The 24729-nt window shown below is 45.1% G+C and overlaps 1 protein-coding gene across 2 annotated transcripts in view; it reads right to left on the reverse strand.

The window, feature by feature from the left end:
- ASIC2 (acid sensing ion channel subunit 2) overlaps nt 1-24729 on the reverse strand; it is a 1085418-nt gene that overhangs the window by 16097 nt on the left and 1044592 nt on the right. For both annotated transcript variants that reach the window (XM_044297922.1, XM_044297921.1), the window contains exons 4-5: nt 1663-1813; nt 1440-1496 (exon numbers count right to left, since the gene is read on the reverse strand). In XM_044297922.1, the coding sequence (XP_044153857.1) occupies nt 1440-1496; nt 1663-1813 (208 nt within the window). The remainder of the gene's footprint in view (nt 1-1439; nt 1497-1662; nt 1814-24729) is intronic.

Below are 24729 nucleotides of genomic sequence, written 5' to 3' on the forward strand. Positions count from 1 at the left end.
ATTGTGGGATTGTAAATTTATTCTCCATCGGGGAAGAGAAAGAAAAAAAAAGTGTAATCTATCGATCAGGAGTTCAGAAAGTCAATCTCTTTGTTTCTCCCTTTATTGAATGATCGGATATAATTAAGTTCTCTGAAGCTGAATAGAAATGATGTACCAATAATTACACTGGTTAAATGAGGAAAAACTGATTTCAGACCGAAACAATTACCTCAATAAATACAGGCTGATTTACATAGGAAGGTGGCATGACATAATTCGTATGTGATAGGTAGGTTATTAGCAGCAATTGGAGATGTAATGACTGTTCTACACAACATCTCATCAGATATGTATTGTGTGAGCTAGAAGACATCAATTACTTAAGAGGTATGCTTAATGGCTCAGGTGTGTGAGCCATACACATCTAATACACGTTATCGTCAAAGCGTATGAATAGCCGGCAAATGACTGTTCAAGAGTTGACACAATCTTATATTGTCTCTATCTGCCCTGAGTCAAACAATAGAACCCAACACAATGTTTTGAGGAGCCAGAGAATAGATAGACATGAATGTTAGGTGGAAGTCACTTAGCTCAAAATAATGTGTCAATTTAAATGGGATTTCCATGGAAAATCTATTAGTACAGTAAATGTAATGAACCTCAGATCAGTATGGATCCATCAGCTGCGACCATCACTGATCCCAAGACCTAGTCCCGTTTTCCTGTTCATGGGGACATAAGTCTGCATATACAGTATGCCATCACTGTCCACATACAGTAAATGAACATAGAAGTCATGAAAACCTGCAAGAGGAAATACTTTACAGGGAACTAGGATTTTTTTTTTTTTTTGAGGAGGCATCAATGGGGTTCCCAGATTCTGGATTCATACATTGACAAATTCAAGAAGACTTTCCGTAGGGAAAACCCCTTTCACATAAACACATTCCTAGGTTTATTCTTTTACATTCATTTTTTATATAATATTATATTATATACACAGTATGCATCCCTAATTGTTAGTAACATAGTGCCAGATTTATCAATTATGTCGTAAAAACCACACTCGGAAACAATTTCCTGCCGTGCACACTGAAATAGTACATATGGCACAACTTCTGGGCTCCTTATGCCATGTCAAACATGCACACCAGTATTTAGTGTTAGTCCATAATAAATTTGGCAAGACCTTTGCAAACTGTTTAGCCATGCCTCTTTGATGCATCCGTTTTCAAATCTAAGATGGTGCACATGACTCTTGTTTGATAAATGTGTCCCAATGAATCCGGTGTAGAAGAAACTGTATTATCATCATTTATTCATCCAAAGATACTACCTATTCCCCCCATTAAAATACAGCTAGCCAGAGTTCTGTGTGTATAAATGTGCAGTGGGCATTGTATTTTTCGAGTACGGATTAGTCTTTGTGTTCTGCTGTGAGGTGCATGACTCACTCAGGGCCGGTTCGGCACATTCCTTGTACTGCTCTGGCGTGCAGAAGGGGGCATCACCTGAAAACGCAGAGACACCTTTTATTACCAACATGTTATCAAATTGTCTATGGAATGTAATATACAAAAATCTAAAGAAACACACATCCCCTGACTTATCGGTTACTATGGTGAAGCCTAGCAAGGTTTTCTACCGGATTCAGACATCTGTAAGTGGCCACCTCACCTGGCATGTGTACCATTTTGCAGTTGCAGTTCTCGACAATGTATCTGGTCTCACAGTCAATCCTGCATGCTGAGATACTGTATACTGGGAAAAAATCCGAACCCAAGTCGGAAAATCGGCAAACACCCCATGGAGAGGGGAGGAAGGTCAGCTGAGAGGGAAGACCACAAGGTAGAGGAGGTGGACAAGGGAGGAGAAGACAGAGAAACAAGAGAGAAGATTAGTACAACACAATGTAACAAGTAGTAGTCATTTTATGTAGCACATATGCTTTTCTCCAACCCCAAATGTGCCGATAAACACCCTCTATTATTACAACAGACAAGACGTGTGTATAAATGAGTATGTATATATGTTATCACATGTATCCCCCTCTCAATGTCTTGTTTACAATAAAAGGCGCCCCAGGTCACCACTATAAGTGATAAAGCCGCTTCAGCCTGTTACCTATAGTTTTCAGTAAGTCTGGATTGAGTAATTGAAGTATGTAAATGAAATGATTTGCTGTAATTTGTATGACAAGTGCCGTTTGCACAGAGCGTACTGACTAATGCATATGTGTGTGTGGATTTAAATAGAATTTATTATGCCTGCCTTACATCCAGCCAGAAAGTGCTCTTTATTGGCGCTTGTTCCAATCTTCTAATGTATGTGAGAGCAGCTGCAGGAAGGAGGCATTGCACGTAGTCCCCAGCCGATCCCTCCCTGTGTTTTCCATTTCTGAATATTTTATAGCTACATCTTTTTCATTTGAACACAGACTCTCTGTCTTGTCTGATTTGTTTTTGCAGTAATAGATTTACAGCTTATGTTTTGGAAAATTAAGATATTGCCCGTAACCCTTCATAGTAAGGGGTATTTTACACCAAATATCACAGTCTGTTTGTGTGAAAGCAGCTAGGGGAATCCTAATTGCATTTAGAAGAGTCAATGTATCAATGGCATCATGCCTGTTGTGTGCCATGTAATACCCTCAAATACTTCTTGAGTGGAGGCAGCTTGAATGTTTGGTACCCACGGGTCATTTTGCACAAACCATATATTCTTCAGGTTAAATATAATGAAATCTGGAGTGGCACCTCAGAAGGAAATGAGAACAGAGCCTAATATAGAGTGACTTATAATAGGGAGAAGTTTTTAAATGTCATGACGCAAACTCAATTGGACTTACACTTGATGACCTAAGTATGCATATGTAGTATCCCAGGCCTGGGGGTACTACAAATTGTTTATATTGTTATGTAATGCATTTTACTGTTTGCTTCTGGCCATAGTTCCCAGCAAGGAAGGTTGGCAGGAACAGGGGTAACCACCCTGTTCCTACCCTTTTGGTGGGAGTGTTCTGGTCCTGCTTCCTGCCATGAGGTGGAGTTCCTGAGAAGCCTCAGAGAGGAGAGGATGCAACCTGCAGAGCTCCTGCTCCTGTTACAGACGCCAATACTTTAATTTTCCCTCAAGTAAAGCCTCGAGAGTCCAGACAGCAGAGTGACCTACTACTTCTGCATCTACAGACACTGCTGTAAGGTTAGATAATACAGCAAAGCAACCCATCACCAAACAACCACAAGTCAAGTATCATCTAAGTGCTGAATTACCACCAACCAACATGCTCCCATATCCTTGCTGGTGCCAGAATTGCACTTAAAGCCTGCTGTTACTGTACATATTACAAGTACTACGTTGCACTTAGTAAACAAGACTTGGTTACGTTCAGCTCTGGCCTCATTCTTCAGTACTCTAATTCCACTTCACCGATCCCCATGGAGCAAAGGCCTGAGAGAGTTCACTGTGACACGACATAGGGCCACTGTGTCTCTCAGGGGGACGTTGCACATAGCCTCACAAGTCTAAGCTGGGATACAACACTGCTTTATTTGATTACTGAATTGCAATACATACAGTATACACTCAGTGCATGTAGGCACAGTCTTTAGCGCTTAGACTTTATCAGGATACGATCACATGGCGAGGTCCTGAAGCGCTTGGGGTGAGGCCACGCTGAAATCAAGTACTATGTGGCCAATTAGGCTGCAACTGCCTCTTATTTAGTGATGACTGCACTGTATAGCTGGTCTGCATTGTAAATGGCTGCACAGTACCTTTAATACCACGTGACCGGCTATATAGTGCGGTCTTCATTAGTTACATAAGGGGCAGCTCTGGCCTAATTGACGGTCTGGTACTAGACTGCAGCACGGCTGCACACAAACACCCCATGACTGGGCCGTGTGGTCACACCCAAAAGGTTTTGTAGCAGTTATGGTCTTTTCCATATAGTGATTCAGAATGGTACAATGTCTGCTCAGTACAACAAAAGTATTCTCTTAATTCTCCAGAAAGCTTCATGGCTCCTACATGAAATAAGCAGCATTCAGAACACAAACAGGCGGCTTAGCTGTCAGCTTTGTATCTCCGTGTAGAAGCTCATTGATTTGCATTAGTCATTGCATCCTCCAAATGCAGTTAAAAATCAGACATAATCAACAGTATTCTCTGATGGACATGAAACACCCCCCCAGGAGTCGAACACAGAGTCTGAACTCAGCATGACATCCCCATTATATACTCTGCCCTTTTACAGAATGATTTTCCTCCAAAATTACATGTATTAGTGTCTGGAGACATGTCTGCCACTATGTAGTACAGCCAAGTGACTGCCATGCTTTATAATGTTCTCCTTCCCTGCATTGCTTGTCTTCTCTCCACTATCACTAAATGGTAAATAGTTAGAATTAAGGTGCCCATAGATGTGCAGCAACTGTTGGCCAAATACCCCGCTTGGTTGACAGCTTTTCCTCTCAATTTTCCTTTACAAGTGCATACTCACTAGTGTTGATCGAGCATCAAAGTGCTTGGGTGCTCTGGCCGAACACATCGGGATGCTCAGGTGCTCGGTAACAATGGGAGAACCCGGGCATTAAACTAGGCACCCCCTGCTCTGAATAGGGGAGGGTGCCTGGTTCATAGGAAAAGGTCAGAAATTGATGGAAACACCAGCGAAATGGTTCGGGAACAGCATGGGGAGGATGTCAGGATGCATCTTGGACTCCCAGGTCGCTGCTGGGAACGATGTTCTCTGAGTAGTACGCCACTTTTACAGACTGACAATAATACGCACCAAACCGAAGATAAAATCGATTTTAGAGGAAAAATTGTTAGGAAACATTCTTTCCTGTATATTTACTTGTATATAAAATGCAAGTGCTGCCAGAAATTACAAGGAAGTGGCACTCCGATACAACCTGTATATCACATAAATATATCCTGTATATCACATAAAGGAAGGCCTCATGGTACAATTGTTCAGGTAGTGGGACTCCTACACTCATAAAGCCTATGCAAGTGAAAGGGCTGTCAAAAATGACAAGGAACCGGCACTCCAAAACACCCTTTGTTAAACATAAAGGATGGCATACATAGCCTTAAAAAATTATGATTGATGGCCTGCTGGTGACCCTCAAAATATTTGGAGCAAGGGCCTGCTGATCGGACCATCTGCTGCCGCTTTGGTGACTCTAGATAACCTGGGGCCGATCGCACGTCCCTGTGACGGCGACGATCCATTCGGATGTCTGCCCTATGAACTTTTGATGTTATTTTCAGCACAAACCATGGTGACCACAGGTAACGAGGAATCATAGTTTGATTCCAGAGAGAAAGCCTGAGAAATGGATACCACATTCAAGCAAGGCACCTATTAGGTGAGCTGACCCTGTAAAAGATTTTAGGTGCGGGCCTACTGGTGAGCTGACCCTCTTAAAAAATTTATGTGAGGGCCTGCTAGTGAGCTGACCCTGTAAAACATTGTAGGTGAGGGCCTGCTGGTGAGTTGAACCTGCAAAAAATAATATGCGAGGGCCTGCTGGTGAGCTGACACTGTAAACGATTTTAGGTAGGACCCTATAAAACATTGTAGGTAAGAGCCTGCTGGTGAGCTGACCCTCTAAAAAAATATATGCGAGGGCCTGCTGTGAGCTCACCCACTAAAAAGTTGTAGGTTAGGCCTGCAGGTGAGCTGACCCTCTAAACCTTATATGCGAGGGCCTTCAGGTGAGCTGACCCTGTTAAATATTGAAGGTGAAAGCCTGCTGGTGAGCTGACCCTCTAAAAGATTTTAGGTGCGGGCCTGCAGGTGAGCTGACCCTGTAAAAGATTTTAGGTGCGGGCCTACTGGTCAGCTGACCCTCTAAAAAATTATATGCGAGGGCCTGCTGGTGAGCTGACCCTCTAAAAAAATATTTGCAAAAGCCTGCTGGTGAGCTGACCCTGTAAAACATTATAGGTGAGGGCCTGCTGGTGAGCGGACCCTGTAAAACAATATATGCAAGGGCCTGCTGGTGAGCGGACCCTGTAAAAGATTGTAGGTAAGAGCCTGCTGGTGAGATGACCCTCTAAAAAATTATATGTGAGGGCCTGCTGGTGAGCTCACCATCTAAAAAGTTGTAGGTGAGGCCTGCAGGTGAGCTGACCCTCTAAACCTTATATGCAAGGGCCTTCAGGTGAGCTGACCCTGTAAAAGATTGAAGGTGAAGGCCTGCTGGTGAGCTGACCCTGTAAAACAATATATGCGAGGGCCTGCTGGTGAGCTGACCCTCTAAAAAATTATATGTGAGGGCCTTCAGGTGAGCTGACCCTGTAAAAGATTGTAGGCGAAGGCCTGCTGGTGAGCTGACCCTGTAAAAAATTATATTCGAGGGCCTGCTGGTGAGCTGACCCTGTAAAACATTATATGCGAGGGCCTGCTTGTGAGTTGACCCTCTAAAAAATTATATGCAAGGGCCTGCTGGTGAGCTGACCCTGTAAAACATTGCAGGTAAGGGCCTGCTGGTGAGCTGACCCTGTAAAACATTATATGAGGGTGCCTGCTAGTGAGCTGACCCTCTAAAAAATTATATGCGGGGGCCTGCTGGTGAGCTGACCCTGTAAAACATTGTAGGTGAGGGCCTGCTGGTGAGCTGACCCTGTAAAACATTATATGCGAGGGCCTGCTGATGAGCTAACCCTCTAAAACAATGATATGCTAAGGCCTTCAGGTGAGCTGACTCTGTAGAACATTGTAGGTGAAGGCATGCTGGTGAGCTGACCCTGTAAAAAATTATATGCAAGGGCCTGCTGGTGAGCTGACCCTCTAAAAAATTATATGCAAGGGCTTGCTGGTGAGCTGACCCTGTAAAACATTTTAGGTGAGGGCCTGCTGGTGAGCTGACCCTCTAAAAAATTATACGCGAGGGCCTGCTGGTGAGCTGACCCTGCAAAACATTATATGCAAGGGCCTGCTGGTGAGCTGACCCTGTAAAACTTATAAGGCGTGGGTCGCGGGAAAGGCAGCCATGTGTGCCAGAGTACCAATAGGCAAGACTTCGCTGTCGTCATCAAAAGGATCACTCTCAATTTCGTCACCCTCTTCTGCCCACCCATGCTGAACAGATGGAATTAAACTTCCATGGGTACTATCCTCTGTAGCGGACGCAACTGTCTCCTGCTCCTCATCGTCCAATTTGCGCTGAGAAGACGAACTGAGGGTGGTCTGGCTATCACCCTGTGCAATGTCTTCCCCCATTTCCACCTCTTCCACATGCAAAGTGTTATCCTTAATTGTGAGCAGCGAGCGTTTCAGTAGACACAGAAGTGGGATGGTTACGCTGATAATAGCGTTATTGCCGCTCACCATCTGTGTTGATTCCTCAAAGTTTCTTAAAACCTCACAGAGGTCAGACATCCCTGCCCACTCCTTGTCTGTGAATAGCGGAAGCTGACTGGAAAGGTGACAACCATGTTGCAGCTGGTATTCCACTACTGCCCTCTGCTGCTTACAAAGCCTGGCCAACATGTGAAACGTGGACTTCCAGCGTGTGCTCATGTCGCACAACAGCCGGTGAGCTGGCAATTTCAAGCACTGCTGCAGCATTGACAGACCGGCTGAAGCTGTCGATGACTTGCGGAAATGTGCACATACGTGGCACACCTTCACCAGTAGCTCAGGCAAATTGGGGTAGGTTTTGAGAAACCGCTGAACCACTAAGTTTAAGACATGGACTAGGCATGGGATGCGTCTGAGCTTGCCGAGCTCCAAAGCTGCCACCAAGTTACGGCAATTATCAAAACACAACCATGCCTGGTTCTAGGTTGAGTCTCATCCTCTGCCACAGCTCTCCGGCGGTGTGCTGTTTTTCCCCTAAGCATATCAGCTTCAGCACGGCCTGTTGCCACTTCCCCACTGCAGTGCTACACTGCTTCCAGCTATCGAATGATGACTAACTGGTGCTGCACGCGGATAATTCGGAGGTGGAAGTGGAGGAGGAGGCGGATGAAGAGAAGTGGGGTTTGGAGCCACTAACGTAGGGCCCGCAATCCTTGGCGTCGGTAGCACCCTGCCATCCCAGGTTACGACTCGCTCCCGGCCTCCACAACATTCACCCAGTGTGCCGTCAGGGAAATGTAGCCGAATGCACTTGTCCATGTGTCCGTGGTTAAGTGGACCTTCCCAGTAACTGCGTTGGCCAGGGCACGTGTGATGTTACGGGACACATGTTGGTGTAAGGCTGGCACTGCACACCTTGAAAAATAGTTTGTAACGCGGGATGGCCACCGACATCAGGCTATGGAAGACCTCATTGTCCAAAAGCCTAAATAGCAACATTTCTAGGGCCAGTAATTTGGAAAGCTGCTCATTTAGTGCTATGGCCTGTGGGTGGGTGGCTGGGTATTTGCACTTGCGTTCAAATGCCTGGGGTAAGGACATTTGTACGCTGGCTGGGACACTGAGGTGGATGTGGTCGCTGATGGTGCTTGCGAAGGTCCAGGTGCAGGGCAGGAGGCATCTGGGCCTGCTTCTTGGATAGGGGATTGGCCAGCATGTAACACAGGGGAAGAGGAGGCAGTGGTGTGACCCGCAGATTGTGGACCCAAGGGATCGGCTCACCTATTACAGTGCTTTGATGCCATGTGGCGGATCATGCTGTTGGTGGTGAGGTTGCTAGTGTTTACACCCCTGCTCATTTTTGTATGGCACAGGTTGCAAATTACAATTCTTTATCCGTGGAACAGTTGCGGGCCTGTTTGGTGTGGCTCGCCTTCTCCCTTTTGCCACTCCACTGCCTCTTCCAGCCTGTTGCGGTGCTGCAGATCCCTCCCCCTCTGTACTGCTGTCCTCGCTCGGCATTCCACCTTCCCAGGTTGGGTCAGTGACTTCATCGACCACCACCTCCTCTTTCACTTCCTCACTCTGCTCATCCTCCTGACTTGTTGACCTAACCACAACCTCAGTGACAGATAACTGTGTCTCATCCTTTTTCTCAACCTGTTGAGACAGTAATTGCTGTTGAGTTATTGGCAACTCTGTCTCATCATCATCCACCTCATTAAACAGTAATTGCCTTTCCCCACCATCATCTTCTTGTGACTGTGGAGGCTCAAGAGTTTCGGAATGAGGCACAAGATCTGTCCCTCTTCAAGTGTGCTTGGCGAGAGGGCCAAATCAAGGAAAGGTGAGGAAAAGAGGTCCTCGGAATATCCGAGTGTGGGATCATTTGGTTGCCCATACTCTCCATGGTGGGAGGAAGGAGTATCAAGACTGGACTTGGTGGAAGACAGGGTGCTGCTTAACCGGCTGGAAGCATTATATGCTGCAATCCAACCGATCACCTGGTCGCACTGGTCTGACTTCAAGAGTGGTGTCCTGCACCGCCCTGCAAACTGGGACATGAAGCTAGGTATTGTGGATGAATGTTTTTCTTGTGCTCTGTAGTGTTGAGCTCTAATATTCGAATAGCGAATATTAATCGCAAATATCGCAACTTCGCTAATTCGCGAATATTTCAAATATAGTGCTATATATTCGCTATTTCGAATATTCGTCCTTTTTTAACATCTGAAAACATGATTCTTCCTTGCTTCTTTCTTGTGGGTCAATGAGTCATTGGCCCACAAGCAACCTAAGCAGGAAGGAATCATGTTTTCATATGGAAAAAAAATGAAGAATATTCTAAAAACGAACATATAGCAATATAGTGAATATATTAATTATTTAGAATATTCACATTATTTTTTCCTATCTGTACAGTTGTTCTCATACTCTCCGACAAGCGTCCCCGTCACCATGGGAACGCCTGTGGGTTAGAAAATACCATCGGATCAGAATTTTTCCCTGAGATCGTAAAAACTCAGATCCGATGTTATATTCTAACCCACAGGCGCTTGTCAGGGAATAGTATGCCAAAGTGGAATAGCAGTACACATTGAAAAAAAAAGATGAATATTCTAAATAACGAATATATTTGCTATATTGCTATAACTTAGTTTTTTAGAATATTCTGCATATTCTAAAACAAGAATATATAGCAATATAGTGAATATTTGCAAAATACACATATAGACTGTAATTTAGCTAACATAGTGCTATAGTATTTAATTTTTTATAGTGTAAATTGTTTCCAAAACTGAAGTTCAGAAGAGGCAAAAAAAATTAGACTATAAAAAAAAAGATTCTAGCACTATATTAGCTAAATTACAGTTTATATGTGTATTTTACGAATATTCGCTATATAAACTTTGTTTTTTTAATATTCGTAATATTCTAAGTTAAAAACTAAGTTATAGCAATATAGCAAATATTCGTAAAATACACATATTAGCCATAGAGTCACCACCAGACATCTGAGAAGCTCTAACAGATGCCTTTCAGAACCTCCTCCTTGAGCTTCCTTTTGTTTCGTTTTCATTTTCTCATCTCGTTAGCCTCTCTGAGCTGTCATGTAGTTGCACTGATTGCATCCCTTTAAATCCCTTCCCAGACTGCTTCACTTTGCGGTTTATATTCCTTCCTGGAGTGTGTGCATGCTGATCCTACTTCTGAGTCTTCTACAGATAAGTTTTGTTCATTCATTTGTGTTTTTCTGTTTGCTGGATCCCAGGTGACCCTGACTCCATCCGTATCAAGTGTAGGGAGCCGGTGGCCGTGTCCCCTCACTATTATAGGGTGTTCAGGTGTTATACAGTCGAGGTACGAGGATATGCGATCATCTACCATTGGGATTTTCGCACAGGCTGAGCAGTCAGGGAGAGAGCCAGGTCTGATGCAGGACTCTCCCTTTTGTTCCTTAGTTTTGGATCCAGTGAGTCGGATATTAATTTTGTGTCTTCTAGTTTCCTGTACACCTTCCGTGACACATAGCCATAGCCAACCAATAGAAAAGTTGCCTTATACAGTTAAAAGAAAATCTCAATACGCAAATAATTAAATCGCATATTATTCGCGATAAATAGAATAATGACGAATATTCGATTTCAACGAATATAAGACGAATATTCCAAGAATATTTGGGAAATCGAATATGGCACCTCCCGCTCATCACTAGTGCTCTGGCAGCAGGCACAGTTTCAACGTGCCCAGGGCCATGACCTCAGAATCACGGCCACTTCCTATACTTACTGCTCGCCTTCTTCATTTTAAATGTGATATATGCTTTAAAGCAGGGGTGCACAACCTTTTTTGGTCTGGGGGCCGCATTGTCACATCGCTCTATTTCAAGGGGCCGCAAATAATAAAATGTTGATCGGCGCTTATCTGTCTATTACACAAGCCAGTGCAAAGTGACTGGGGAGTAGTGATCACTGCCACAGTCGTGCTGCAGATAATCGGACATCTTTCGTCCTGCTAAAATATGCAAATCAGCCGACAAATGAGCAATTCTTTGTTTATCGACTAATCAGCTGCAAGATTATACCGGCCAGATATGAGATATGAGCGCTCCTATGAACACTTGTTCCCAGTAATTGTCCCAAATATCTGCTGCAGCATAACCCCTGAAACCGAAGAGTTATACTTACCTGCTCCCCGCCTCTCTGGTTGTTCGAATTGCCTCCGCTGTTTACAACTGGCAGTGCATGGACATGGTCATACACCACTCCAGCCAATGACTGGCTTAGGCGGTGATGTGGCCACAAGCAGCGTGTCACTGCTGAAGCCAGTCATTGACTGGAGCCGTGCAAGTAACCATGGCCATGCACTGACGGGTGTAAACAGAGCAGGAAGGGAAGATGGAGGCAGCGCAGAGGACCAGAGCGGAGTAGAGCAGGTAATTATGAATTTTTGATTTCAGAGGCAATGCTGCAGAAACTTGTTAAAAATATTTTTTTACCAGAAAAGTGGCGACATTTCCTTCCATCCTGCCTCCTATTTATAAATCAGCGTTTTCCTTCACTGCAGAGGACGGAGCTCACTGGTTACTACCATCTCCTGCCAATCCAGTTATAGGCGCCCTGCAGTAGCACATTAACTTGCTAGTGGGGAAGGCGCCTATTGGTTAACGCTTGAATGACCAGGCCCGAAAAGGCCTTAAGGACCAAACACTTTTTTGTGATTTAGTGCGCGTGGTGGTTCAAATAGTTGTAACTATCTTATTTGTTGGACTAAAAAATAATTTTTACAACAATTTTTATTTGGGGGAAACTGTACAAAACATTTTTAAAATGTATATTTTTTTCAAACTATAGCTCCTTATTCTTTAAATATGCAAACTGACACCAAAATAAATTATTATAATTAGTTCTCTATTGTGTAGGCCATTTTGCTATATAATATGAAAAGTTTCACATTAATGGGGCGGTAATGGTGACGGTTTTGATTGGTGTGGGTGTTTTTTCTTTTATGTATCTTTTTTTTTTTACTTTATATTATTTCTGCTACATAATATATCCCCCAAGAGGTCATAAAAAGACTTTGGGCCACACTGTCACTTTTTTAAAATGTTGCACTTTTTCATAAAAAGACTGTGGTGGGACACTGAACACTCTTTTATTAAGCACTTTTTCTTTTTATTTAATTTATTTAGTTTAAAAAAAGAAAATGTAATATATTTTTACCACATAATTTGTCCCCAAGAGGTCACTGAAAGACCTTTGGGAGACTTTTTTTTTTGTACTATTACCACTGTAACTGGAGCATCCAAAGGAGCCCCAGTTACAGAGAAACCACCCTGCTGAGGAGGCTTTGTACCAGGGCAGAGCTCCTCTGTTCCTGAGAAACCCAGCGATCATATGATCGCTGGGTCCACACTGCAGAGTGCTCATAGAGGAGAAGGCAGAAGTGGCTTCCCCACTCTCGCTAATAGCCGGGGACCCTTTCTGCTCCTGCTACAGTGCAGGAGCAAAACCTGTGATCCATCTGCTGTGCGGCGCTCTGGGCAGAAACATAGCTGATTGTAGGATCAGCTGTGTTTCGGCCCAGCAGGGCGGGGGCCGCAAACCATGGTTCTGGGGGCCGCATGCGGCCCGCGGGCCGCAGGTTGTGCACCCCTGCTTTAAAGTATGTCACACGTACAGTAGCCTAGGATTTGAAAGTGAATGCGCAAAAAAAATGTAAAAAGGTATTTGGGATGTGGAAACGTCACACAGGATATATCCCGCAGATAATGTAAATGCTGTCACCAGCGGCAAAAAAAAAATATCAGGGAATGTCACAGGTATTTGCGATGAGGAAACGTTATACAGGAGAGGTACCACCGGTTATGTCACTGTCCAAAGTGTCTATGTAAAAAGTACACTGTATGTCATAGATAAAAAATTTAGGCGCACACGTTATACTGGAGATGTGGCACTGGTAATGTCACTGTCAGATGCGGACACAGTCTAGTGAAAAAGTACACTGGATGTCACTGATATTTTTTGGATGCTCACACTTTACACTAGAGATGTCGAGCAGCTAATCTCACTGTCCGTAGCGGACACTGTCTATTGAAAAACTACACTGGATGTCGCAGATATTTTTTGGATGCGCACACTTTACACAGGAGATGTGGCGTGGAAAATTTAACTGTCTGCAGTGGACACCGTCTACGGAAAAAGTACACTGGATGTCACTGATATTTTAGGGATGCACACACTTTACACAGGAGATGTGGCACAGCTAATCTCAATGTCCGCAGCGGACAAAATCTACAGAAAAAGTACACTGGATGTCACTGATATTTTAGGGATGCGCAGACTTTACGCAGCAGATGTGGCGTGGATAATTTAACTGTCCGCATTGGACACCGTCTATTGAAAAAGTACACTGGATGTCACAGATATTTTTTGGATGCGCACACTTTACACAGGAGATGTGGCACAGCTAATCTCAATGTCTGCAGCGGACAAAATCTATGGAAAAGGTACACTGGATGCCACTGATATTTTAGGGATGCGCACACTTTACGCAGCAGATGTGGCGTGGATAATTTAACTGTCCGCAGCGGACACCGTCTACGGAAAAAGTACACTGGATATCACAGATATTTTAGGGATGCGCACACTTTACACAGGAGATGTGGCGCGGATAATAACTGTTTGCAGCGCAGGATGCGCTAAAAATATATATTGCTGCTGTCACACACAATAGTCCTTAAAATGACTTTTGTGTCTCTGAAAAGGTTTTGTAATAGAAATCTTCCAATAACACTCCCTACACTGTCTGTCCCTTCCTATGCTCAGCTCTCCCTGACTAACACCGAGCCAAACACGTGTCATCGGGTGCTTCATAGCACCCGATGACGCTTTCCGACCAGCACAGTAGCCAACATGGCAACAGCATTACAGTGCATGCCAGTACCTCCCTGCACGTTTATTGGCTATGTAACAGGCAAGAAACGTGCGGGGAGGAGACTCGAGCATTGTGCTCGAGCACATGCGGTACTCGACCGAGTACCGCCATGTGCTGAGCATCAAGATGCTCGAGCCAAACTTGAGCATGCTCAATCAACACTAATACTCACGTCTGCTGGGAGTGCATGTTTTGTCAATGTAGAGAAGACAAGGATGGACTGCCACAGACCTCTGCAAACAGCATCTGTCCAGGAAAAGTCAGGAGTTCCCCATACACCTAGAATAGTCAACTGGCCCTGCAGTCTTTTGTCTTACATACATGGGGGACTTTAGCATACCTGCCAACCATCCCATATCCGGCGGGACAGTCCCAATTTCGGTGGCTGTCCTGTGGTCCCAGCTGTCTGGCTGTAATGGCTCCCCACTTAACCATTCAGCAATGCTGGCCCAGGAATCAGCCTCTGCTCCTCCTTAACAGCCCAGCAGCGCAATGTGTGATAGTATCCTGCCTGCTGCTTGCTGGGTAGCACAGAGTGCTAGGTGACTATTTACAGTTTTTTTTTTTTTACTTCCTGTGGGCATAACTATTGTGAAGGGGGCACATCTGGGCATAACTATTGTGAAGGGGGCACATCTAGGCATAACTATTGTGAAGGGTGCACATCTGGGCATAACTATTGTGAAGGGGCACATCTGGGCGTAACTACTGTGAGGGGGTACATGTGGGCATAACTACTGTGAGGGGCACATGTGAGCATAACTACTGTGAAGGGCACACATGCAGGCATAACTACTGTGAGGGGGCACAATGTGGACGTTGCTACTAGGGTATAATGTGGGCATTAATACTGGCGGGTATTACTACTGTTAAGGGGCACAATGTGGGCACAACTACTGTAAGGGGCACAAAGTGGGCATAACTACTGTAAGGGGCACAATATGGGTGTTACTACTGTGACGGGCACAAAGTGGGCATAACTACTGTGTAGTGGCATAAAGGGGGAATAATTACTATGTGGGGGTGTTAAGGGGACTGGGTGTGTATAGTTATGTTTTAGGCGGAGTTAGAGGCGTGGCTTATTATGAAAACATTTACGCATGCCACACATATTAATCCTCTTTGTGCTTTTCAAAAGTTGGGAGGTACTGTATGCTTTAGTCAGGTTTGCTCCACTTCTTGGTCTCAGTGAGATCATTCTGTAACCCAGTGGGGTTGTCTGATGAGACATCCCCCAGCAAACCGATAATTTTGCTGGGGAAGTCACTGCCAGCCAGACAGTTCCCCTGCAGTGTCTACTGTGAAGGAAATGTATTACATAGCAAGATGAATGGCTGCCCTTGTAATGCTCGTATAGCAGGGTTCAGAGTGGGGACCACCTTCAATGATGTCCATATGCTCAAAATTCATAGTAGGCTTTACTGAGGACTTGTACGTAGTGAAGAAATGTATAGTCTTTTTACAGACATCCACATTCATGGGTTTATTATTGCAGTTGGTTGAACAATATAGTTAAAATGAAGAATCATGCACAGGGCTCATTATGCAAATCCTCCTTTGCACACAGCTAACTGCCTGTGCATCCTTGCAGTTCCATAAAAATAAAAAAAGTCATATAAGGTTGTGTATTCACCTGCTATCCCTATGTTCATGTTGTCACATGCAGGAACTTACTGTATACAGTATGTACACCACGATTGCAGCTTCCATCTGTTTTAGTATTGACCCATTAATTGATACTCTCACTGTACTTCCGAGCAAAGTGCACCAAAAAGTAACAAGGTAGCACAGTAGCATACCTCCCAACTGTCTCGTATTCAGTGGGACAGTCCTGGATTGTCCCACGGCCCCAGTATGGGGGACGTATGTCCCGCTCTATGGCAGCTGTCCCTGCATCCATAGGAAGCAGGGAAAGCTGCTGTAATGATAAAGCAAAAGCCGTCCGTCGGCTCCCTGCTCCATCATTGGTCCCCATCCCCTGCTGGCACTGCACACTGCTTGTCTAGGCTGGAGGCGGGGGCCGGCCGGCAGTCAGCCTCTGCTCTTCCTACACAGACCGGAGCAGCCGATGTGTATCCTGCTGCTGCTGGGTAACGAGGTGAGTATGTAAAGTTTTTTTTTTTTTTTTTACTTTCTGTGAAAGGGGTACAATCCTGAGCATATTTCTGTGAGGGGGCACAATTTTGGACATATTACTGTGGGATGCACAATACTGGGCATATTTCTGTTAGGGGGCACAATCCTGGACATATTACTGTGAGGGGGTACAATCCTGGGCAAATTACTATAAAGGGGCACAACTGGGCATATTAATGGGAGGGGGCACAGTCCTGAGCATATTAATGTTAAGGGGCACAATTAGGCATATTACTTTGAGGTTGCACAATCCTGGTCATATTACTGTGAGGGGGCACAACTGGGCATATTACTGTGAAGGGGTACAATTGGTCATAATACCTTGAGGAGGCACAATCCTGGGCATATTACTGTGAGGGGGAACATAATTGGGTATATTACCGCAAGGGGGCACAACTGGGCATATTACTGTGAGGGGGCAAATATCTGGGAATTGCTACTGTGAGGGGGCACATATCAGGGCATATTACTGTGAGAGGGCACATATCAGGGCATAACTACTGTGAGGTGGCACATATCTAGACATAACTGTGAGGGGGAACATATCTGGACATAACTACTGTGCGGGGGCACATATCTGGGCATTGCTACTGTGCGGGGGCACATATCTGGGCATTGATACTGTGCGGGGGCACATATCTGGGCATTGCTACTGTGAGGGGGCACATATTTGGGCATTGCTACTGTAAGGGGGCACATATCAGGGCATAACTGCTGTGAAGGGACACATATCTGGGCATTGCTACTGTAAGGGGGCACATATCTGGGCATTGCTACTGTTAGGGGGCACATATCTGGGCATTGCTACTGTAAGGGGGCACATATCAGGGCATAACTGCTGTGAAGGGACACATATCTGTCATAACTACTGTGAGGAGGAACATATTTGAGCATACTGAAGGGGGACAATGTGGGCATAAATACTGTGTGGTGGGATTAGGGGGAATAATTAAGATGCAGTGGGGCATTTAGGGGACTGGGTGGGATTAGGTGTTTAGTTATTTTTTAGGAGGAGTTAGAGGCGTGGCCTAGTGTTGCACACCTCACATAGTTTGCCTCTTCCTTTCTTTTCACAAATTGGGAGGTATGCAGTAGGGCAGCATTAGGGGAGATTTATCAAAATTGGTGTAAAGGAAAATTGCCTTAGTTGTCCATATCAACCAATAAGATGCCACCTTTCATTTTCCAAAAGAGCTCTGAAAAATGAAAGTTGGAATCTGATTGGTTAAGTCTGTTTTTCTTTACACCAGTTTTCAAAAATCTCCCCCATTGTGTTTCATGGGCCTTAGACTTGTAGATAGATAAAATGTGACACCCAGAGGTTTAATAGCAGGTAATTAAAATGGGCAGGCTTAATTAAGAAACAATTCAATTATCTGAGTGATGACTCAGCTTAAGTAACGAGATTATGTGCACATTAAAAGACGGGGCACAGACAGAAAGAATTATTTCTATAGAATACCTATTCCCACCATGTATGATTGGGCTATTCTTATGACAGAAAGAAGAGGGGGGTCCTCTGCACAAGCGCCAAGTGTGACACTACTCCACATCCTTATGCTGTTCATGTCTTATAGTCTGTACTAACGCTCTATTGTCATGGCGTATGGGAGCCATATTTTAAGTACACAGCTCCCAGTCTCACAATACAGAGCTGTCAATATGTTCTATGTTCCAGTAAACCTGACGCCATGGCTTGTGTCTGCAGCTTAGCTGTATCAGTGTTAATCACCTTCCTCACAGTGGCGTAGCTAGAAATCACTGGGCCCCACAGCAAATTTTTGAATGAGGCCCCCCTCCCCTAGTAATTTTTTCTAAACCCCTTCCTTTCATGCCGGAACCATTCCTGTGGCTAGTAAAGATCGCTCTCAGACCAGGCCCGGCAGCTGTTCCATCCGTTTTCTACACCGTCTATACTGTCACTGTATATAATTTCATTGTATAATACTGTTGAGGGGGCCCTGACAAACTCTTTCAGTCCTCCTCCTCCTGGATGGGTCCATTTTGGGTCAGGGCCCCAAAGCAGCTTCCCCTATCGCTAAGCCCCTGCTTCCTCATTTTCTTTAACTCCTTCATGAAAAGGCCTTAAAGTGGTTATGCCATGACTGATGCAAAAAATGAAAATCAGACATCATATAGTACATGACATTACCTTTCTAACAAAGCTAGACCCAGCCCTGTACCTCACATGGATCCAGAGATCTCCCCATTCATTGCTCCAATTACTCTGCTTAGTCTGCTAGATTCAGCTAGAGGCAGCTCAGAAGGTGTGTCCCTTCCGCTGCAGCTCTCTCCCTGTAACTTCCACAGCTTCAAACAGGACATATGACTGGTGGCAGTTGAAGATTTAAACTGAGCACATTCGACCAGTTCAGTGAGATGGACGAAAATAAGGAAAACCATAAACAGCAGGTGGCGCTATACAGATACATTTTATTGAATAGCTCAGAGGCTATACTAAATTTTTAATTACCGCCAATTACAAAAGTATTCAGATCCAGGTGCTGGTTTGAAAAATTGAAACCCCTTAAATGACCAGTCCCCTTTTTGTGATTTATCAAGAAGAAGAGACAGGAAAGCCATGAGCTAACTGTAGAAATCAGAGAAGGCAAAGAATTAGCACTAAAATGTAATGCTGGATTTACACAGCCCGATTATCAGGAACAAATGTAAGTATGAACGCTTGTTCCTAATAATCAGCCCATGTAAAGGTGCCGCAAAACATCCGATGAATGAGCATCGCTCGTCCCCATGTAAATGCAGTTCTTCACCTTCAATGATAAGGAGGAAATTACTGAGATGGAACGCTTACCTTCCAATAATTGTCTGATCCTTCGGCGCGTGTAAATGCACCTTTTGAGCCCTTTACACAGGCCGGGAATATGCCAGATAATCGCTAGTGAGCGTTCATAGGAATGCTCCTTAGCAACTATCTTGCTGTGTAAAGGTGCCACCCAGAGGTGTTGCTAGGGTCTCAAAAGATCTGGGGCCCGAGCCCCAATGAATATGGCCCAGCTCTCTAAGTCCTCCCTCCCCCCTACACATTTTGCTGTACTTGCTATACAGCAGCACATACCTCTCACATTCAGGGCCTCCCAGGTGACGTCTCCTCTGATGTAGATCCTCTGTCATCATCTTCTCCATTCAGTCTGGACATCTTCTTTCAACCGCGCCTCATCTCTGCAGAGTGTGACACAGACATTTTCGCTTCCTCACTTTTCTATCATCATCCCCCAACATTGAGTCCCCACGGTGTTATCCTGCTGCTCACTGTGCTCCCCAATACCCCCAAATACTATCCTAAAGAAATATTAGTGCCCCCATAGTAATGGTGCTCCTCATAGTCCCAACCAATAGTAATTCCCTAGAATGCCCTCCTTAGTAATACTGCCCCCTACAGTGCCCCGAACTGTGATAATACTCCCCAAGAATGCCCCCATTACTAATACTGCCCCCTACAGTGCCCCCAACCGTGATAACGTTCCCCAAGAATGCCCCATTTGTAGAAGAGCCCTCCAGTATTAATATTTCCTTCACAGAGCCCCCAGTAGAAATAAGGCCCCCTTTTGTTCCTCCAATGGTAATAAAGCTATCTACAGTCCCCTCAGTAGTAATAAGGCGGATCTATAAGTCCCTCCTATAGAGCTCCCAGTAGTAATAAGAACGCCTATAATGCCCCCTGGATTTATAATACCCCTACAGTGGCCCCAGTATTTATACTGCTCCATACTGTTATGCTCACCGTGAAGTGTCACCAGTGTTTATAATGCCCCCTGCAGTACCCCCTGTAGTTATATTCCTCCCTCTGCCATAGAGTCCCATGTAAATAACATCACACCATCTCTCCAGCTCCCTCCAATATACAGTCCAATGTAAATAACAGCCCTCTCTATCTACAGCCCCCTCCAAAATACAGTCCCATGTAAATAACATCACCTCCTCCCCAGCTGCCTCTAACATACAGTCCCAAGTAAAATAATATCTCCTCCTCCCCAGCCGCCTTCAACCAGCTATCCCATGTAAACATCACCCCCTCAACATTCAGTCCCATGTAAATAACATCATTCCCCCTCACTAGCCACCTTCAACATACAGTCCCATGTAAATAACATCGCCCCCTCAATATTTAGTTCCATGTAAATAAAATCACTTCCTCCCTCAGAGCCCATGTAACTAACATCATTCCCTTCCACAGCCGCCATCAACATACAGTCCCATGAAAAAAAACATCACTCCCTCCCACAGCACCCTCCGACATACAGTCCCATGTAAATAACATCACTCCCTCCCACAGTCGCCATCAACATATAGTCCCATGTAAAAAACATAATCCCCTCCCACAGCTGCCTTCAACATACAGTCCCATGTAAATAACATCAGCCTGACCCAGCCTCCTTCAACATTCATTCCCATGTAAATAACATCACTCCCTCCCACAGCCGCCATCAACATACAGTCCCATGTAAATAATATCACTCCTTCCCCCAGCCCCCTCCAACATACAGTCCCATGTAAATAACATCACTCCCTCCTACAGCCACCATTAAAGTACAGTCCCATGTAAATAACATCACTCCCTCCCCAGCCACCTCCAACACACAGTTCCATGTAAATAACTTCCCTCCCTTCAGCCCTAACATACAGCCCCAGTTAAATAACCAGAACTCCCAGAATTGCTCTGCCTTTCCCTTTACTTACCTCTCCTCATGTACAGACATCACCACAACTTCTTCTCCACATTTCTCCTCTTCACTGCCATCCTCTCCTGCACTGTTCAAATGATGGTGACATCACTGCAGGTCCTTCTCCACTGCCTTTTTTACTGGTCATATGACCTGTGATGTCATCACAGGTCCTTGAGATCTTTCAGTGCATTAGATTCAATTGTATTTGCAATGTCTGACAGCGGCAAAGGGTCCCTTTAAGAAATATTTGTGACCCTAGTTTCAGTGAAGAAACAACGGGACAGAGTCCCTTTAAGAAATGGTGTTGGTGGTGGTATCCAGGTGTAGGAATAGCGTGGTAGGAGTGGTATAGGGTGGCCTACAATGTCCCTTACTGTTTTGTATGTGTCACGGTGCTCCTACCTTGATACGCTGGACCCAAGGCGTTGTCTCCCAAAGCAGCAAATAAGGGGGCTAGTTAACTTGGGGAAGAATAAATTGAGTCCAGACCTAGTAATGAAGTTCAATACCAGCTTTACTTGGCATAAATGTTTCTCCAAACAGGTTACAGACTTTGTCTTGGATCCAGCAAGCTTTAGCATTAAAACTCTGGCAGGCAAACTCATCTCTGCTACATCTGTTGCTCCCTGGGTCTACTGTACTAACAGGGTAGCTGTATAACTTCCTCTGGATGCTGCAACTTCTCTCTTTTGTAGTCTGTCTCTTAAGTAGTACCAGTAAACTCTACTTCCTGGCTTCTGAAGCTCTAAGCTGTAGCCTCCATATCCAGCAGAGCTAAAGGTGCTCTAGCTGGCTTGGGAACGTCCAGCAGAAGCCTGTCCCTGCACAACCTCCCTTAGCAGGGGGTAGGCTGGAACTAACTCCAACTAGAACTCCACCCTTCCTGCAGCAAGTGGGAAATGCCTACCACACCACAGAGGGGGGAGGGGGGTTAGAATGGAAAAGAAGGTTCCACTCTATGTAACTATAACTCTGCCTTGTTTGCTGCCACCTGCTGATGAACCAGGCACATTACCTTCGAACATAACAGTTACATTAGCACAGTGTTTGGACCTGGCATAAATACACATGATGACATGAGGTTAAACAAAAAAGTCAGTAGCGAGGTGCAAGGGTGGTAATGCCACTCTGGGCCGTTACATTCCCCCTTACTTAGAACCAAGCTGTCCTCGGCTTGTGCATAGGGTGTGCTCTAAGGATACCCAAGGAAGGTTAAAGTGCTGCATAAGACTATCGACTATTACATACATATACTAACATAGAGACGGCTACCACTAGGTTCCTACCCATATGAGTAGGGTATCTATTCACAGTTTGCCCTTTCAGTATAACCAGTGAACCAAAAAAGATACTGCACTAAGCGCTCACATACTACACATAGGACTGGGCCAGAGTCGTATATAGAGAGTGGGGGTGCCATGTACGGTAATCCCTCCACGCGAGCAAATAGAAGGGTGGCTTCCTCCTGTAATCCCTTCCTAGCACCAAGGTCTATATAAAGCTTTTCGCACGGTCACCTTGATGACTAAACAGGTAGCTAAACAGACATATCCATAAGGCTGCACACTAAGCCTCAGGACATACCAAAGTAGGAGGAGGAGCCAGTTCTCTCCCAGAACTCACACGACTGCTGATCCCTCTAAACACACATTTTCTTAGCAGTGGGGTTACCCTTGACGTTGTTAGACCTGCTAGTGCCTCTACATTGATGTCTTCAGAGGCAGTCTATATGGGCTAGAAAGTAAGATGCTAGCTATCTTACTAGCTACATTAAGTCCAGAGTACATTTGTAGTGCATAGGATCACATTGTAGTACCCAAAGAAGAGTCCAGACAATGGGCTAAATACTTGAACGTTGCTGAAATGGTAAAATATTAGTTAAAAAATACTGCAAATATATAATGCAATAACATAGTGCAATCAAATTCACTTTAGAGTCTTTTCCTTTAATGCTGGCGGACTAAGTGCACCAAACTGGAAGAAGTAGTGCCAAAGTCATTTGTAATCCACATGAGGTAGCAATGTCATCATTTGTAATCCACATGGGTGTGCATAGAATAGCAGCAATTATGATGAGAACCCTTTGAGCAAAATGGGGTTCTCGCTTAACCTGAGAAGGGGGAAAAAAAGGAATTGGGCGCTGACATGCGCAACTTGGGAATGTTTCTGCAGATGGGGGGAGTCCTAACAAACATGTCCATCTGGATGAGGGCCAAACCATAGGCAACAAACAAAATAGCCAATATGTCCTCACCCTTCAGGAGTAGTCCAAGATGTGGCTCTGGTTAGTCCATGATCATTCTGGCTTGATCTTTAGGAAATAAGCTCCTTAGAGGAAGTACCTGAAGTCCTCCTCGCTGCTGATGAAGGACATGAGGTCTGTTTTGCCTTTTGTAATCGATCCTGGCAGCAACGGTGGTGCTCTGGTGACACCTACTTTCAGACTTTGGTAGTGTCCTGGTGGTTGTGCTGGTCATCACGGCTGTAACTTTTTTGTTTGCTGGGTCTGAGATTGGAAATTTCTGCCATCATAAAGGGGTTCAGTACCTCCGGCTGCAAGGGTGCTGGTAGGTGGTTCTCCTCTCTGGGTGGTGGTAACTCCTGGACGGCTCTTCTCGCAGCTGACTCCAACTGCCCGGGCAACTGGTACTGTATGACCGTCGGGCTGAGTGTAAAAGAGGTGTTGGACACGTAGCCCAATTGATGAGTTAGTGGGGCAGGTAATCCAGGGATGAGGACCTCCGGCTCCGGTTGAGGTCTCTCGTGGAAGTGCAACACACCATCTGCCGATTCTTGTAAACAGCGCACTCGTCCCACCGCTTCCCGTAGTTTGGGCAGGTCATCGCCATAGCACTTGCTACCCCAGTCTGGCTGCCGAAGACGCGCCATCTTGTTTCCCCTCTGACTACAGCGAACTGGTGAAGGGAGAGGGACTTTAGGGGAGGAGTCTCCACTTCCTATGGCTGAACTGGGTTGTTGTTCCCTGTGGGCAGGGCTAGATTTTACTGCTCTAGGGCTGGGCGTTCCCTGTTTTTCCCACTCTTGGGATTGTAGAAGATACGCCATTACAGGCAAAGATGGCTGATTAACTCTTCGGATGCCAACACATACTTTCCTGCGCCTGTTGCTCCACAGCAAATGCATTAAAGTAATTTTAGGTGGCTTTTTGACACTTCTAGAGGTTGTATGATTTAAGGCAACACAAATAAATCCTGTTCGTGGCGCCAAATGCAACGTCCGACAGCGAAAAAGGGTCCCTTTGAGAATTATTTGTGACACCAGTTGCAGTAAAGAAACAACGGGACAGAGTCCCTTTAAGAAATGGTGTTGGTGGTGGTATCCAGGTGTAGGAATGGCGTGGTAGGAGTGGTATAGGGTGGCCTACAATGTCCCTTACTGTTTTGTATGTGTCACGGTGCTCCTACCTTGATACGCTGGACCCAAGGCGTTGTCTCCCAAAGCAGCAAATAAGGGGGCTAGTTAACTCGGGGAAGAATAAATTGAGTCCAGACCTAGTAATGAAGTTCAATACCAGCTTTACTTGGCATAAATGTTTCTCCAAACAGGTTACAGACTTTGTCTTGGATCCAGCAAGCTTTAGCATTAAAACTCTGGCAGGCAAACTCGTCTCTGCTACATCTGTTGCTCCCTGGGTCTACTGTACTAACA

The sequence above is a fragment of the Bufo gargarizans genome, chromosome 6 (genome assembly GCF_014858855.1).
Source record: "Bufo gargarizans isolate SCDJY-AF-19 chromosome 6, ASM1485885v1, whole genome shotgun sequence".
NCBI lineage: Eukaryota > Metazoa > Chordata > Amphibia > Anura > Bufonidae > Bufo > Bufo gargarizans.